A 17,929-nucleotide genomic window follows, 5' to 3' on the forward strand; every position below is an offset into this window, starting at 1 on the left:
AGAAACACAAGAAACAGGGAGAAGATATTAAAAACAATAAAGCAAGATTACCATGGCTGGCTGACCATGAGAATAAAAAAAGGAGAAGCCAGCCACTCTGCAACACATTAAAACCTCCACCTCTACGGTGGAAGTCACAGAGGGGCAAAGGACATGCGCTAAAACTCAGATCAAATGATAAAACCCACCCTCACAAATAAAACATAAAACTAAAGCTGCTGTTGAGGCATTGTCACCCACCACCGAAAGTAGGATGGTGGTAAAGTTAGTTGGTTGGTTGGTTGGTTTGGGGAAGGAGACCAGACAGTGAGGTCATCGGTCTCATCGGATTAGGGAAGGACGGGGAAGGAAGTCGGCCGTGCCCTTTGAAAGGTACCATCCCGGCATTTGCCTGGAGCGATTTAGGGAAATCACGGAAAACCTAAATCAGGATGGCCGGACGCGGGATTGAACCGTCGGCCTCCCGAATGCGAGTCCAGTGTCTAACCACTGCGGTGGTAAAGTTGGGCAGTCCAGCAAGAGGTGGAAGACTCATTTGGGAGCCACAGTGACACTGAGGCGAGTCCTCGCAACAGAGAAGGTAACCATGTGTGAGCCATGTATGGCCAATGCAGAACAGGCAAAGGACAACTGATTCCCTGCGAGCTTATCACAGGGAAGACTTCCACACATTCACAGTCCACATGCAGTTTATTGTGCATACTGTTATGCCATCTTCGTCTCCCAAAGCCAAAAAACCTTATGGCATAAGACAGAACGCAGGACAGTTTCAGAGATGCCTATCTCCAGGAGCAGTTTCCGGATAGCCTGTTTGGCCAGCCTGTCAGCAAGTTCGTTGCCTGGGATTCCGATGTGTCCCGGAGGTCCAAACAAACACCACTGAATGACTGGACCATCCCAGGGCAGAGATGGCCTCCTGGACGTTCGCTACCAAAGGATGGCGAGGGTAGCACTGGTCGATAGCCTGTAAGCTGCTCAAGGAGCCAGAACACAGAAAAAACGACTCACGTACAACAGGAATGGATGTAAATGATGACTAACTGACAACCTCAGCTGCCGACAGGTGTTGTTGATATACCTCGATGTGGACAGCTGAAAATGTGTGCCCCGACCTGTCGGCAGCTGAGGTTGTCAGTTAGTCATCATTTATTCCAGGGAAAAGCTGCACGGTCATCAACAGTAACTGTTCTTTCGAGAACAAGTTACTGTCTTCGTATATATAGGAATGGATGTAGAAGTGCAAGAGATTTGGCCACAAGCTCTGCAGTGAATACACTGCAGCCAGCAGGCAAGGAATGCTGTTCAATACGGCCTCTGTGGACATAGGCAAAGCCAACATTATTACCATCAGCCATCGAGCCGTCGGTGTAAACAACTTCAGAGCGCAGGAACACATCAAGGATCGAGAGGAAGTGACAGCGGAGAGCTTCGGGATTAACGAAGTCCTTAGGGCTGTTCAAAAGGTCCAGACGAAGCTTCCGCCAAGGTGTACACCATGGAGGTGTGTACGTGAATGCACCTCAAGTACAGGTGGTAAAGACAAGGACTCCAGTTCGGAGAGAAGAGATCACATGCGAACCGCAATCGTGAGCCCTGACCTGGGCCACTGATGCAAGGAGACAGTAATTTGGATGCTCAGGAGAACTACGAATGTGTGCAACATAACTGGCGAGCAGTTGTGCATGTTGGATCCGCAACGGAGGGACTCCTGCCTCCACCAGGACACTGGTCACCAGACTCGTTCTAAAAGCTCCCGTCACTAGGCGAACGCCTCAGTGGTGCACTGGGTCGAGTAAACAACGCTGCTTTGCCTATGTCCACAGAGGCCGTATTGAACAGCATTCCTTGCCTGCTGGCTGCAGTGTATTCACTGCAGAGCTTGTGGCCAAATCTCTTGCACTTCTACATGCCACCGAATTGTAAACCAGACTCCCATAGTCAAGATGGGATTGAACAAGGGCTTTGTAGAGCTGCAGCAGTGTAAAGCGATCTGCACCCCAGTTGATTTTGCTCAGGCAGCGGAGAGTATTGAGGTGCTGCCAGCACTCCTGCTTAGGATGAGAAAGGTGTGGTAGCCAAGTTAATCGGGCGTCGAAAACCAGTCCTAAGAATCGATATGTCTCCACTACAGTGAGTGGATCGTCATTAAGATAAAGTTCAGGTTCCGGATGAACGGTACGATGCCAACAAAAGTGCATGACACACGACTCCACAGCTGAAAACTGGAAGCCGTGGGCTAGAACCTGACTGCACCTTGTGAATGGCTCCCTGTAGGTGCCACTCAGCAACTCCAGTACTTCAAGAGCAATACAAAAGGCAGAAGTCATCCACATACAGGGATGGGGAGACCGATGGCCCTACAGTTGCTGCTAGGCCGTTAATGGCCACTAAAAATAGACACACATTCAATACGGAACCCTGCGGAATGCCATTCTCCTGAATACGGGAGCGAACTATGGGAGATACCAAATTGGACACGGAAAGTACGGGGCGACAGGATGTTTTGGATAAAAATCAGGAGCGGGCCCCGGAGACCCCACTCTTACAATGAGGCAAGGATATGATGTTGCCAAATCATGTTGTATGTTTTGCGGAAGTCGAAAGAGATGGCAACCAGGTGTTGGCGTCTGGAAAAGGCTGTTCGGATGGCAGACTCGATGGACCCAAGATTATCAGTGGTAGAGCGACCCTGGCGGAAGCCACCTTGACATGGACCCAGTAAGCCATGTGACTCCAGGACCCAACCCCACCGCTGACACACCATCTGTTCCAGCAGCTTACAGAGAACATTGGTGAAGCTGATGGGCCGATAGCTATCGACATCAAGTGGATTTTTACAGGGTTTTAGTACCTTAATGATAGTGCTCTCCTGCCATTGCGATGGAAATATGCCATCAAGCAAGATCCAGTTAAAGATGAAGAGAAGATATCGCTTGTAGTCAGATGAGAGATTTTTAATCACCTGACTGTGGATCCGATCCGGCCCAAGAGCTATGTCAGGGCAGTGTGTAAAGGCGCTGAGGAGCTCCCACTCTGTAAATGGGGCATTACAGGGTTCACTGTGGCGTGTAGTGAACGAAAGGACTTTCATCTACTACAGTGGCACTCACCTGAAGATGGCCATAAGACTCTGCGCCGAAATATCGTGGCAGGATGTTACTGATATCCGGCAGTTCTCCCGTGTTTTTATGGAACGAGAGGACTTTCCTTTCCATCCACGGTTTGAGGGTGCCAAAGGCTGGGGGGTAGTTCTCCAACACAGAGGCTTGAGAATAGTGCTCAGCAATTGTGTTTGCATCGGTTGAGAGCACTCTATTGATGTTAGCACCAGGGACACCTGTTGGGGTCCAGTACCCAAAAAGATGTCTGATCATCCAGACTTGGGAAGGTGACGCACGGCACCCAATGGTCGACATGTACCTCTCCCAACACTCGTGCTTCCGTCATTTTATAAGCAGGCGAACACGGGCATGGAGCTGCTTATATGCTGTTAGGTACTATAGGGAAGTGTGTCGCTTATGTCACTGTAGATCTCGCCAACATTCGTTAATTGCCTCAGCGACTTCCAGCAACCACCAAGGGACTCTCTTTCACAGGGGGCACCCTAGAGAATGAGGGATCGCAATTTCTGATGCAGCAATAATCGTTGTAGTGATCTGCTCAATCACAACATCGATGGCACTACGTGGGGGAGATTCAACGGTGACAACAGAGGTAAAAGCTACCCAACCTGCATTGTTTAAAGCCTATCTGGGTAGGCGTCCATGGGCATGACGCCAGGGGAGTGACAGGAAGATGGGGAAGTGGTCACTATCACATAGGTCGTCATGTGCTCTCCAGTGGATAGATGGGAGGAGTCCTGAAATCAATAAATCAATGGCCAAGTAACAACCATGAGCCACACTGAAATGTGAGGCGGCCCCAGTATTTAAGAGGCACAGGTCAAGTTGGGACAGTAAATTTTCGACATCTCTGCGACGACCAGTAAGCATGGTGGTAAACCACAAGGGGTTATGGGTGTTAAAATCTCCCAGAAGTAGGAAAGGTTTAGGGAGTCGATGAATCAGTGCAGCCAGTACTTTCAGGGGTACCGCACCATCTGGAGGGAGATATACATTGCAGACAGTTATTTCCTTCATCATCCGTATCCTGACAGCCACAGATTCAAGATGAGTTTGAAGGGGCACAGGTTCACTACATACCGAGTTCAGGACACAAATGCAAACTCCACCTGACACTATTATATTTGCTACGGTTCTTGTAATATCCCCTGCAGCAGCGAAGGGCAGAGATCCGCAATGCCGGGAACCATGTTTCCTGGAGGGCAATGCAGAAAGCAAGTGTAAAGCTTAACAGTTGCCGCAGCTCAGCCAGGTGGTGGGAAAAAAACGCTGCAATTCTACTGGAGGATGACGTGAGTATGAGACTGGGAAGGCACGAAACACTCAATGAGGCAGTCTACGCCTCAGGGTCACCTGCTGCCACCGGCTTATTTCCTGAACAGGCTATATCCATTGTATCTGAGGGTCTGGCAAAATCTAGGGCCTCAGCAGACACCAGAATCTTCAGCTCATCCTCAGACATAGAGCTTATAGGCAGTGGTGGTGTGGGTGCCACCGCAATTCCCTTGGTCTTGGGAGTCTTCTTTCTGGATTTCCCTCGCTGATCCTTGGGTTTCTCTGGCTCGGAGGGCTTCACTGATTCAGTCTCCAGGACTGAGGGTGATCATGAAGCCCTTAGACCAGCTGCTCTTGGGCTCTTCAGCCATTGATGGTGTCACCTTTCCCACTAGCAGAAATCTGGGAAGGGAGACACCCAAGGGACGCCTTCCTAGCGAGAGGAGCCGAAGAAGACGTTGTACCCTTCTCCAGCTGAGAAGTGGGGACTGGTGTCCCCAATGGTTAGGCGACAGTGGTAGCAAGGTAGGTGGTGCAGGAGCAACAGGAAGGGAAGTGCCCCCCCCCCTCCCCTCCCACCATCGAGGGGGCAGGTGTAGTCTTCCGGCTCAGAGCCGACTAGAAATCACGGAACTGATAGGGCTACAACTGTTCTCGTAGCGATGGCATAAGAGGAGGTCATAGCCACAGGATGCACATGTTCAAATTTCCTCTTGGCCTCAATGTAGGTCAGTTGGTCCAGGGTCACCCTCTAAGGCCAAGATGAAGGCAGCAGTGGCAATCTGATTATCCCTCAGACTCCGATGGACACACCTTGTTGCTCTAAGTTGGTGCACAGCCCCTGCTTATCCTGACTGCAAAAGAAGGTGCCTGTGGAATATAATACCCTGGATCATATTGAAGCTCTTATGAGACTTGATGGCAACGGAAACATCTCCCAGCTTGTCACAAGTGAGTAATGCCCGTAACTGGGCAGAGGATGCCATTTTTATCAAGAGTGACCTTGACAAGCCCTCCACCTCTCTTGTCCTCTAAATGCTCTACAAAAAACTGAGGCTTCATTGAAACAAAGGAGTCCCCATCAGCTCTCGTACATACGAGGTACTGGGGCGAATAAGGTTTGCTGCCATCCTTAGGCTGGCATTCCTTCCACAGTGTGGCCAGACTGTGACTTGGAATGGGAATGCTTAGAGATTGCTGGCGTTTGATCACCAGCAAGTGATGATGTGGTATGCTTCATCGTGTGTCATCCACCCTGATGTCACCCACTCCGACCAGGGGCACCCCCCTCACAGCTCACAGGCACCACCCCACCACCCAGCCACAGCAAAGGCCACCTGGCAGAATGGCCATTGCCAGAAGTCCCCATGCTCCAGGGTGACAGGCATCTACTCCTTGGCATATGTAGGGAGTTAACGGCGCAGGCATCAGCGGAGTGATCCCTGTGTAGTCAGGGGGCTACAACCAACAGGCTACATGATGGCCCCAGCACAACAGACTGGCTACCGTGCTGGATATAAGGTGCAAAGAATTCCATGGTCATTGTCGGCACAGAAAACGATACTGCTTAGTGGGGGGAAGAAATCACATCCAGGAAGGTGTCCTCGCTCAAGAGATGGAGGATGAGTGGGACTGTAATGCCATGACAAGAAATTGGGCTAAAGATCTCAATGCACAATGGACATGATGCACCATGTAAGGCATCCTTCCCCAATTGGCTTGCTCTTCGGGAAAATTTTGAAAAATGGAGGTCAAGCCCTACAGTGGCTATCACATAAAGGCCAAACGGTGTGAGACTCCTTTTAGTCACCTATTACGACAGGCAGGAATATCTCAGGCCTATTCTCACCCATGGGCCCGCAGGGGGACCACTGTAGGAGGAGTGGGAAGGATAGTCACTACAGATATGACGGCCATGGATGGCTAGGCTCTATGGAAGGGACTTCTTAGTATAGTATGGGTGGCAGCTGCTGAAGTGGAGGTATTGCTGCTGGTGGGTAGGTTTGATATGGACACAGGACGTGGAGATTAACATCAAGGAAGGTGGCTTGTTGGATGAAGTAGGACCAGGTGAAGTGAATGGGAGTGAAGGTGTTAAGATTCTGGAGGAATGTGGACTGGATCTCCTGACCATCAATCTAGATAAAAAAGATGTTATCAATGAATCTGAACTAGGTGAGAAGTTTGGGATTCTGGAATCTTAGGAAGGATTCCTCAAGATGATCTATGAATAGGTTGGAATAGGATGGTGTTTGAAGGTAATGCCCTGAAAGGAAAAGTAATTATGGGTGAGGATATAATTGGGCATGGCGACTAGGAAGGAGGTTGTTGGCAGCTTATCTATAGAGTAGACCACACTCTAGGTTAGTTGAAAGGTGATAGTAAGGTTGTTAGATGGTGCAACTTTTAAAGTTCCTGGCAAATTAAAGCTGTGTGCAGGACTGAGACTTGAACATGGAATCAAAGCCTTTCACAGGCAAGTGATCTGTCAACTGAGCCGCCCAAACGTGACTCACAACCAGTCCTTACATCTACTTCCACCAGTATCTCATTTTCTACCTTCCAAACATCACAGAAGTTCTCCTCCATCGCTTGTAGGGCATATCAGCACTTTACTGCAGAGTGAAAGATTCATTCTGGAAAATCCCCCAGGCTATGGCTAAGCCATGCCCCCTCAATATCTTTTCTCCCAAGGACACTGGTCCCGCAATTTACAGAGGAGAACTTCTATGAAATTTAGAAGATAGGGGATGAACAGGTCGTGAGTAATGCTTGGCTAGCTCAGTTGGAACCATGATCTGGGCACGACACATTCGAAGAAGACAGTTAGGGGTGCAGTTTAAAAATGGGCAAAAAGGACATTATTTCATATGCAAACTTGAGAATCTGAAAGGTTCAATGAGAATACATGAAGAACACAACTAAAAGATGTCACAACATATTTATACTAAGGACAAAGATCAGTTTAAAGTGACATCTTATTAGAAAGATAATTTATGAAGCAAGGTCAATCCATATGAAGTGATCTAGTGAGGGTTGCTTGGCCTTTTTAAATATTTTGACTTTTTGTGTGTGATTGCCCTATAATTCAGAAGTTCAGAACAGTTTTTAAGAAGTTTAATCTTGTACCGTTGGTTTTGAATGGCAGCCATTTTTAATTGTGAGCATATGATGGATTTTCAGTTGGACACATCAGCGTTAATTTGATATCTCTGCACTGGATTAAGTCACAACATTGCAATTGACATGATTGTTTATTACTCAAAATACCCTAAATTCAATTACTATCAGTCAAAATGATCTCCAAAGTTTGGTATTGAAAACTTAGAAAATCCACTTTTTAGACAAAAAAACAACCAAGGAGCAATTTATCAGAGTATATATTTTTTCTCGCTAGTTAGATACTGTAAACTACTAGCCTTATATATAGCAAGACCATGACAAATGTTTCCTTAATTTTTTATAAATTTTTTAAATTTGATAAAACTTTACAAAAAATAAAGTTTGGGGCTAGTTATCTCTGGTGGGACTGACTACAAAAAATTTGATTTTTGCACATTTTGCACACTTATATGATAGCAAAGTACTGTTAAAATTTCAACACTGATATCTGATATGAACAAAGATACGAATTTTTGGAAATGACGAAATAATTGACACTGCAACTTATATTTGGTTAACACTATCATCCTAGTGTTATTTGTTTTAATAGTAAAATATTAAACAATAGCAGCCTTTGCTTTAGTTCTATGTTAAAAATTGTCCTTTTACATCTAGGTTTATTGTAAATTATTACAGGTCCAAAATGATAAAAAGTGTAATAATAAACAGTGGTCAGTGACAAGCCGGTAAATGAACTGTGTACACCCACTACATTTGCTGGATGTGTGTTTGTTGTAGTGTTAGTCTGTTCAGGAATCTGTGTTACACTGGAAGCTCATACTTCATTGAGAGTGTAGAATATTTTGTGCTTTTGTTGTGAGTGTAATTTTTGATTAATTAAAATAATTTTAAAATTTAATAATAAATAAATTTGAAAGACTAACTGGAATGCAATAAAATGGACGAACAGTGTTCTATTGGATATATATAGTATGTGAAGGGTGTCATGAACAGTTTATGGTTCAGTTTCAAAAAACTTAAAAAAATGTTAATGACTTTGATGAAGATAGACAAGCTTTGTTTAAATTATGAACATGTTCTTCGTTATCATCAGTTTGCGAGTATCGTGAGGAAAAATATATTCAGAAGTACAATCACATTTGTGGGGGGGGGGGGGGGGGGAATTGCTCTGAAACACTCAAAGTTCATGAAAAGCCAGTTCTTAAAGGTTTGAGAGGAAATAAAACTTGAACATTTGTTCTCCTTAAGTGCAAGTAAAACAGTTTCCCCGAGGGAAAAGTAATGAGATTCCTGGAAATTCCTTGTGCCCAAATTGTTACTAAAAGATATTTATCATTAACCCAAGACCAGAATTAAGTAATATTGTTAATTACATTGATATTCCTACTGGGGAAGCTATTAACAAATTGGATTTTGCTTGTTCTAATTTGGAGGCATCTCCTGCTCTGAAAATAAGAAAACTGAGTAGCATAAAAAGAAAAGCAATTACTGAAAGCAAGGTACAACAAATTTCAGAGAAAATTAGAAAAGACTTAGAATCATTCTTTAATAATGCAAATGCCAATAGTATTTCTAAAAAAAGAAGAAAACTTACCCCCAGAGTCATCCAACACAGAATTAATTAAGAAATTAAAAAGTAAGCATTCAGTAACATTTAAAGAGGAAAAGTTAAATTTTAAGTTTGCTCCATGACTCATCGTCAAGAGAAAAAATAGTTAACGAGTTCAACATTTCTGATCGTTTGGTGAGACTAACCTAAAATTTAGTGAAAGAACAAGGCATTCTAGCAGTTCTAGAAAAGAAGAAAGGAATAGGTGTAAGTGAAGAAACAACTGGAAAGATCACTGAAGACAGTATGTAGAATGTGCCCCAGTAGCAAAGATAGCAAAAGAATTGTTGAAAAAGCAGAAACGACCAGCACTGTAAAATTTAAATGAACTTTATGTAGCTTTCAAAAAATGCTCATCCAGAATGCAAAACTGGAAGGTCAAAATTTTGTGACCTTCACCCTAAGTGGTGTATTTTGCTCGGCTGCTCAATAACACACCCCGTATGTGTTTGTTTACTTCATCAAAATATCAAACTGATGATTGCGGGTGCAAAACTCAATGGTGTTAACTACAATGAGTTACTACATTCAATTGTCTGTGACGCTAACAAATACAAGTGCATGTTGAGTTTAATTGGATAGATAAAAAAATCTATTCATCGAGTTGCGGCAGATCACACACACAAAAGAGGGTTGCAATTAGGCAAGCTTTTGGAGCCAGTGGCTCCTTCTTCGGGCAGAAGGGCTGAAGGGAAAGGAAGAGGAGTGAAGGAAAAGGACTGGAGAGGTCTAGGAAAAGGTGTACATTTCGGGAGAATCACCCAGAACTGTGGGTCTTGCAAATTACCGTCGTCCACCTTTACGCTCTCAGGTTTCCAAATCTCGTCTGATACAGTCTCCAACAACCATTCTTTCCTTCTCATCCCGTGCGGTCTCTCCCAATCCACAGTTCTGGGTGACTTTCCAAAATCCACCCCTTTTCCTAGACCTCACTAGTCCTTTTCCTTCACCCCTCTTTCTTTCCCTCCTACTCTTCTGCCTGAAGAAGAAACCACTGGCTCCGAAAGCTTGCCTAATAACAACCCTCTTGTGTGTGTGTTCTTCTGCTGCTTGGAAAGTAAGTTTTTTATCAATCCAATTAAATCATTTTGTCAAAAATTGATTGTTTCCATTGTTACATGATGAGTTTTTATGATAAATGCGATGGTAAGAAAATCGCTCTTGAATTGTTTAACAAATCTGAAGAGGAAATGCCCAACAACGTTACGTTCAAACATTGGGTCACAACCGTCGTGTGTGAATTTTCATAAATTGCTTTGTTTATGTCTTTGGTAGGTATGGATATGATGACAAGGCCAACAGTTTTCGGTTGTTGGCGATGATGGGGGCGTTGTCTCTAGTAAAATTTCTTCAACTACTCGGATTTTTGGGTGAAGTTGTGAAGTCTTCAGAGTGTTGTAAAGAATTGAGGCTTACTAAAGTTCCGGCATCTCAGGCCAGGAATGGCTATATGTGGAGATGTCATAAGGATATTAGGTCAAGGGAAGTGTTCAATTCCAATTTTCTAGGTGGTTTTTTTTTTTATGGTAGTATTAAGTGAGGTGGTGGTGAAAGTTTTGAGATTTATAGTTGCTGTTGACCTACATAGGTCAAGGGAAGTGTTAGATTCCAATTTTGTTGGTGTTTTTGTGTTTTTTTTTTTGAGGTAGTGATGATTGTGGACGTGGTTGTAGTTTTGGGTTTTATGATTTGGTATCGGTACTTTCTGTTAACCTAAAGAGGTCAAGGGAAGTGTTTGATTCCAGTAGATATTGTTTTCAGTTGATTTTTGGAAGATTGTGGTCATTTTATTTTAACGTTTTTTGTCATTTGGTTTAGTGGCATGTGTTTATTTTTAGTTTGTCCCCACCCAAAAACCCCCAATTTCCCCTGCTTATCCTGTTAGTTTCATTATATTTTTGGAGGAATATGTGTTTAATGGTTTTTCGATTTATTTCTGTGTTTGCTGTCATGTTTACGAAATGACGTCATAGTCACCATATGGGAGTAGTTGTGAGTGGTCGTTTCGGCCATATTGGTGACGTCATTGGTCAAAGAAGACGGGTGAAATCTGACGTTTCCGTTAAAAAAAAAGCCTCCAAAGGAAGACCACAGAGCAAATTCTTACAATAGAGGACATGTATGCCTTCTGCAAGAATAATATTAAAGGCAACACCTATTTTCTTCTCAAGAAAGAAGAGGAAGTTCTTCATATTGAAACAACACTTCAAACCGGATTTGAAAACTGTGTAGCAATAAAAGAAACAAAGCAATTCTGCAAATTCTGCACTGGAGAAAACTTAGTTCGATGTTTTCTAACACCAGATACTGAAATTTATGAGGGTCATTGTGTCAGTGAATCTCTGTCTTTAACATTGAATGATATAGTGGCATGTATGTATGATAAGACAATGGTGGCTTGCACAGGTTATTTGGAAAACAATGACGTTTTCATGCATATTTACCATCCTGCTCACCCAAGAACATCATTCAAGAAATCTACTAGTGACATAGTTTGGATACCAATGAAAAATGTTTTAAGGAAGCTTTCAGTGCTTGAATTTACCACAGCAACAGGGGGTCTTATTTTACATCATTAAATCTGTCTGAAGAAATAAGTTTTCTTAGCAATCACTACTAGGATAGGATAGGATGCACCGCATCTTGAAATTATGGTAATTGAAAATATTTATTTGAAATTTGTCAAGATAATATAAATGTCCCCCCATGAACCATAGACCTTGTCGTTGGTGGGGAGGCTTGCATGCCTCAGCGATACAGATAGCCGTACAGTAGGTGAAACCACAACGTAGGAGTATCTGTTGAGAGGCCCGACAAACGTTTGGTTCCTGAAGAGGGAAGCAGCCTTTTCAGTAGTTGCAGGGGCAACAGTCTGGATGATTGACTGATCTGGCCTTGTAACACTACCCACAACGGCATGGCTGTGCTGGTACTGCAAATGGCTGAAAGCCAAGGGAAACTACAGCTGTAATTTTTCCCAAGGGCATGCAGCTTTACTGTATGGTTAAATGATTATGGCGTCCTCTTGAGTAAAATATTCCGGAGTAAAATAGTCCCCCATTTGGATCTACTGGTGGGGACTACTCAACAGGACGTCGTTATCAGGAGAAAGAAAACTGGCGTTCTACAGATCGGAGCATGGAATGTCAGATCCCTTAATTGGGGAGGTAGGTTAGAAAATTTAAAAAGGGAAATGGATAGGTTAAAGTTAGATTTAGTGGGAATCAGCGAAGTTAGGTGGCAGGAGGAACAAGACTTTTGGTCAGGTGAATACCGGGTTATAAATACAAAATCAAATAGGGATAATGCAGGAGTAGGTTTAATAATGAATAAAAAAATAGAAGTATGGGTAAGCTACAACAAACAGCATAATGAATGCCTTATTGTGGCCCAGATAGACCCGAAGCCCATGCCTACTACAGTAGCACAAGTTTATATGCCAACTAGCTCTGCAGATGACGAAGAAATTGAAGAAATGTATGATGAAATAAAAGAAATTATTCAGATAGCGAAGGGAGTTGAAAATTTAATAATCATGGGTGACTGGAACTCGATAGTAGGAAAAGGAAGAGAAGGAAATAGGTGAATATGGATTGGGGGTAAGAAATGAAAGAGGAAGCCGCCTGGTAGAATTTTGCACAGAGCATAACTTAATCATAGTTAACACTTGGTTCCAGGATCATAAAAGGAGGTTGTATACATGGAAGAAGCCTGGCGATACTGGAAGTTCTCAGATAGATTATATAATGGTAAGACAGAGATTTAGGAACCAGGTTTTAAATTGTAAGACATTTCCAGGGGCAGATGTGGACTCTGACCACAATCTATTGGTTATGAACTGTAGATTAAAACTGAAGAAACGTGCAAAAAGGTGGGAATTTAAGGAGATGGGACCTGGATACACTGACAGAACCAGAGGTTGTACAGAGTTTCAGGGAGAGCATAAGGGGACAACTGACAGGAATGGGGGAAAGAAATAGTCTAGAAGAAGAATGGGTAGCTTTGAGAGATGAAATAGTGAAGGTAGCAGAAGATCAAGTACGTAAAAAAAACGAGGGCTAGTAGAAATCCTTGGGTAACAGAAGAGATACGGAATTTAATTGATGAAAGGAGAAAATATAAAAATGCAATAAATGAAGCAGGCAATGAGGAATACAAACGGTTCAAAAGTGAGATCGACAGGAAGTGCAAAATAGCTAAGCAGGGATGGCTAGAGGACAAATGTAAGGATGTAGAGGCTTGTCTCACTAGGTGTAAGATAGATACTGCCTACAGAAAAATTAAAGAGACCTTTGGAGAAAAGACAACCACTTGTATAACAAGAGCTCAGATGGAAACCCAGTTCTAAGCAAAGAAGGGAAAGCAGAAAGGTGCAAGGAGTATGCAGAGGGTCTATACAAGAGCGATGTTCTGGAGGACAATATTATGCAAATGGAAGAGGATGTAGATGAAGATGAAATGTGAGATATGATACTGCGTGAAGAGTTCGGCAGGATACTGAAAGTCCTACGTCGAAACAAGGCCCTGGGAGCAGACAACATTCCATTAGAACTACTGACAGCCTTGGGAGAGCAAGTCCTGACAAAACTCTACCATCTGGTGAACAAGGTGTATGAGACAGGCGAAATACCTTCAGACTTCAAGAAAAATATAATAATTCTAATCCCAAAGAAAGCAGGTGTTGACAGACGTGAAAATTACCGAACTATCGGTTTAATAAGTCACAGTTGCAAAATACTAACGCGAATTCTTTACAGACTAATGGAAAAAACTGATAGAAGCTGACCTTGGGAAAGATCAGTTTGGATTCCATAGAAATGTTGGAACACGTGAGGTAATACTGACCCTACGACTTATCTTAGAAGAAAGATTAAGAAAAGGCAAACCTACCTTTCCAGCATTTGTAGAATTAGAGAAAGATTTCGACAATGTTGACTGGAAGACTCTCTTTCAAATTCTGAAGGCGGCAGGGGTAAAATACAGGGAGCGAAAGGCTATTTACAATTTGTACAGAAACCAGATGGCATTTATAAGAGTCGAGAGACATGAAAGGGAAGCAGTGGTTGGGAAGGGCGTGAGACAGGGTTGTAGCCTCTCCCCTATGTTATTCAATCTGTATATTGAGCAAGCAGTAAAGGAAACAAAACAAAAATTTGGAGTAGGAATTAAAATCCTGGAGAAGAAATAAAAACTTTGAGGTTCGCCAATGACATTGTAATTCTGTCAGAGACAGCAAAGGACCTGGAAGAGCAGCTTAACGGAATGGACAGTGTCTTGAAAGGAGGATATAAGATGATCACCAACAAAAGCAAAACGAGGATAATGAAATGTAGTCGAATTAAGTTGGGTGATGGTTCAAATGGCTCTGAGCACTATGGGACTTAACATCTATGGTCATCAATCCCCTAGAACTTAGAACTACTTAAACCTAACTAACCTAAGGACAGCACACAACACCCAGTCATCACGAGGCAGGGAATAAGTTGGGTGATGCTGAGGGAATTGGATTAGGAAATGAGACACTTGAAGTAGTAAAGGAGTTTTGCTATTTGAGGAGCAAAATAACTGATGATGGTCGAAGTAGATTTGTATGGAGTGTAGCCATGTATGGAAGTGAAACATGGACGATAAATAGTTTGGACAAGAAGAGAATTGAAGCTTTCGAAATGTGGTGCTACAGAAGAATGCTGAAGATTAGATCAATAGATCACATAACTAATGAGGAGGTATTGGATAGAATTGGGGGAAGAGGCGTTTGTGGAACAATTTGACTAGAAGAAGGGATCGGTTGGTAGGACATGTTCTGAGGCATCAAGGGATCACAAATTTAGTATTGGAGGGTAAAAATCTTAGAGGGAGACCAAGAGATGAATACACTAAGCAGATTCAGAAGGATGTAGGTTTCAGTAAGTACTGGGAGATGAAGCAGCTTGCACAGGATAGAGTAGCATGGAGAGCTGCATCAAACCAGTCTCAGGACTGAAGACCACAACAACAACAATATAAATGTTTAGTTCAGCAATTTTTTTGAGTTCTTGTATATAATTCAGTACCTCAACTTCAACAATAACTGATTACATCAAGCCAATATCACACATGAATTATGCAACAGTCATCAGATCAATTTCAGCGTCCTGTGAATTATTTCATCATTTCCAAAATTTCCTATCTTTGTTGAGAGTCAAATTCCAATGTTGAAATTTTTACAGTACTTTGCTATGATATAAGTGTACAAAATGTGCAAAAATCAATTTTTTTATAGACAGTTCCACCAGAGATAACTAGCCCCAAAATTTATTTTTTGTAAAGATTTGCAAATTTCGAAAATTTATGAAATATTAAAGAAACATTTGCTCTATATATGGTTAGTACATTACGATATCTAACTAGAGAAAAAAATACACTCTGATAAATCACTCCTTGGTTGTTATTTTTGGGTCTAAAAAGTGGATTTTCTAAGTTTTCAATATCAAACTTTGAAGATCACGTTGACTGGTTATTATTGAATTAAGGGTATTTTGGGAGATAAACAATTTTCTAGAGGAGACTTTCCTAAAATCAAGCACCCAAATTAACACTAATGTCTTCAAATGGAAAACCGTCATGCACTTACAAATAAAAATGGATGCCATTCATTGATCGTGAGCAAGGTAATCTTTTAAGAACTGTTTTAACTTCTCAACTATAAGGTAATCACATATAAAAGAACCAAAATACTTAAAAATGGTCAAGCAAACAACTTAATTTTTATTGGATCACTTCACTTTGGGTGCCCCGGCGTGCTTTTTCGTGAGCACATACCTTCACCTATGTCATCTGGAGGACCAATGCTGCGTCCAGGCATCTTTGCACCAGACCAGCCCCGCTCAGTTGGAGCTAGGCGCAGTCTTCGAAAGACACCCATCTCATTGCGCATTTTAATGAGGCGCACTTCACGTTCTGTGTCTTCAGGAAGCTGCTGCTGTTGCACTAACTCTCGCCCTCGAACAACTGGACCGGTCAAGCCTGGCCATACTATGTTTGCCTTTCCTGTATAAAAAAAATATGTAATGTCAACAACACAATATTGAACTTTGACTAAGAAATACCATATAAACAGGTGAAAGATTACCACCATTTTCAGCAACATGAAAAACTAAAATAAATACAAAGTATGTACGTTTTTGCTAACATAAAGAGGTTTCTAGGCCAACAGAATCTGCATTAGCTTCTGTGAGAAGTTTTGTCAGTATGTCAGCTCTGTGATAAACAGCCGATACAAATTTAAATTCACACATTATTACCAAATAATACTGAAAAATTCATATGCCTTCATTTACTTTCACAAGTGAATTTACGAACACAAATTCCAGAACCTGTAAGAAGCAAGAACGACTACTATTTTTACATTGCTACGTTCATCCAATGGCAATTTTACAGTACAAAGCAAGCACTCTCATTCTCCTACAGGTATATCATAACGGTCACAACGAACGCGCGATGAAAAGGAAAACACATGTGTTAAATGTAATGTTATAAAACTGCTGTCATTTGTTAACTACGTATGCATTATTAACAGCCGTACAACCAATGCATTAGACACATTAATGCAAGATACTGATAATCTAACGAAGATAGAAATTGGCTTCTGACTCACCAACACCTATAACTTGACCCTTATTTAAGTTCTTCGCTATCTTCTTTCCCACTCCCTTACCCCGACCTCTTTTCTTGCCCGCATTGCTAACGCTGGTTACACCTTTCCACAGTTCTTCAGCAGGCACTACAAGACATAGACAAGATTTCAAAATGTAGTATATTCATTCAGGGTCATTAAATGTCTACGTGATAATACGAAAGTGACTAAAAAGATAATAGGGTATGCCAATAATTACATTTATTGAAGAACGTCGCCGGCCTTATTTGCTGCTGTAAAACGTTGCAGGGCCTTATATTTGGCAAATCACATGCCGACTGTGTTACAGACGATATCAATTTCTGCTGGACTAGTGCCCCTGAAATGAAATGTGGTGTTTTACAGAAAAGTTACAAAGTTCACAAAGCTCACACAAAACATTTCAAATTTTCAAATGAAATACCAGTCTGTTGGGCGAGTTTTAAAATACTGCGACAGTTTAACATTTTACTATACAACAGATACAGAATGACAGTTAACTAGCCATAACTCTAGCTGTCATAACAACATAACAACACTACTTCAGTACTTTTCATATTTATCTCCCACATTACAAACAATAACACACTACTCATACTCAAACTCAATCTTTGCCCAAAGTTTCTAGTCAAGCTGTATTTCGAATCAAAGTTGATTTGCATGTACACCAACCTAATGATCTCTGGCAAGGACCAACTGTGCTACGGTGGTGTGTAGTGACCAGCTTTTTTCTTGTTCTGTGGTGACCGGAAATTAAAATCTTGTGGTCATTCAGTCTGTCTGTAAACGCCACGCTGTATATTACTATCTTTTTTCCATTCCTTCTGTTTTCTTTCACAAAGTTGTGTCCTTCGTACACATCCATTCGTCGTTGCTGTTTAGTGACATATCCTCGCTTTTGTTTAATTTCGTTGTTATGTGTAAACAGGGGTACCGCATACACGAGTAATTCAAACAAAATTCCTTAGTCTGAACAAAGCATTTCCGATTTTACAATTTGGAAAAATAACTTTACGCTGTCAAGAAGTTTAATTATTTGCTGCATTTTTCCAATTTTTCAAATAAATTACGTAAGATTAAAAGTTATCCTAATATCTTGTTCTATTTTAATAATTCAATTAAGGTCTGTCTAAAAGATGCCTTTGT

The 17,929-nt window shown here is 42.1% G+C and overlaps 1 protein-coding gene across 1 annotated transcript in view; it reads right to left on the reverse strand.

The window, feature by feature from the left end:
• Positions 1 to 17,381, reverse strand: part of LOC126257563 (28S ribosomal protein S5, mitochondrial) — a 104,927-nt gene extending 87,546 nt beyond the window's left edge. Inside the window, exons 1-4 of the mRNA XM_049955573.1 lie at positions 17,208 to 17,381; positions 17,004 to 17,123; positions 16,766 to 16,891; positions 15,931 to 16,158 (exon numbers count right to left, since the gene is read on the reverse strand). Coding sequence (XP_049811530.1) covers positions 15,931 to 16,158; positions 16,766 to 16,891; positions 17,004 to 17,123; positions 17,208 to 17,250 — 517 coding nt within the window. The 5' untranslated portion in view covers positions 17,251 to 17,381. The remainder of the gene's footprint in view (positions 1 to 15,930; positions 16,159 to 16,765; positions 16,892 to 17,003; positions 17,124 to 17,207) is intronic.
• Between the last annotated feature and the right edge of the window lie 548 nt (positions 17,382 to 17,929).

Source organism: Schistocerca nitens, chromosome 1, assembly GCF_023898315.1.
Source record: "Schistocerca nitens isolate TAMUIC-IGC-003100 chromosome 1, iqSchNite1.1, whole genome shotgun sequence".
Lineage (NCBI taxonomy): Eukaryota > Metazoa > Arthropoda > Insecta > Orthoptera > Acrididae > Schistocerca > Schistocerca nitens.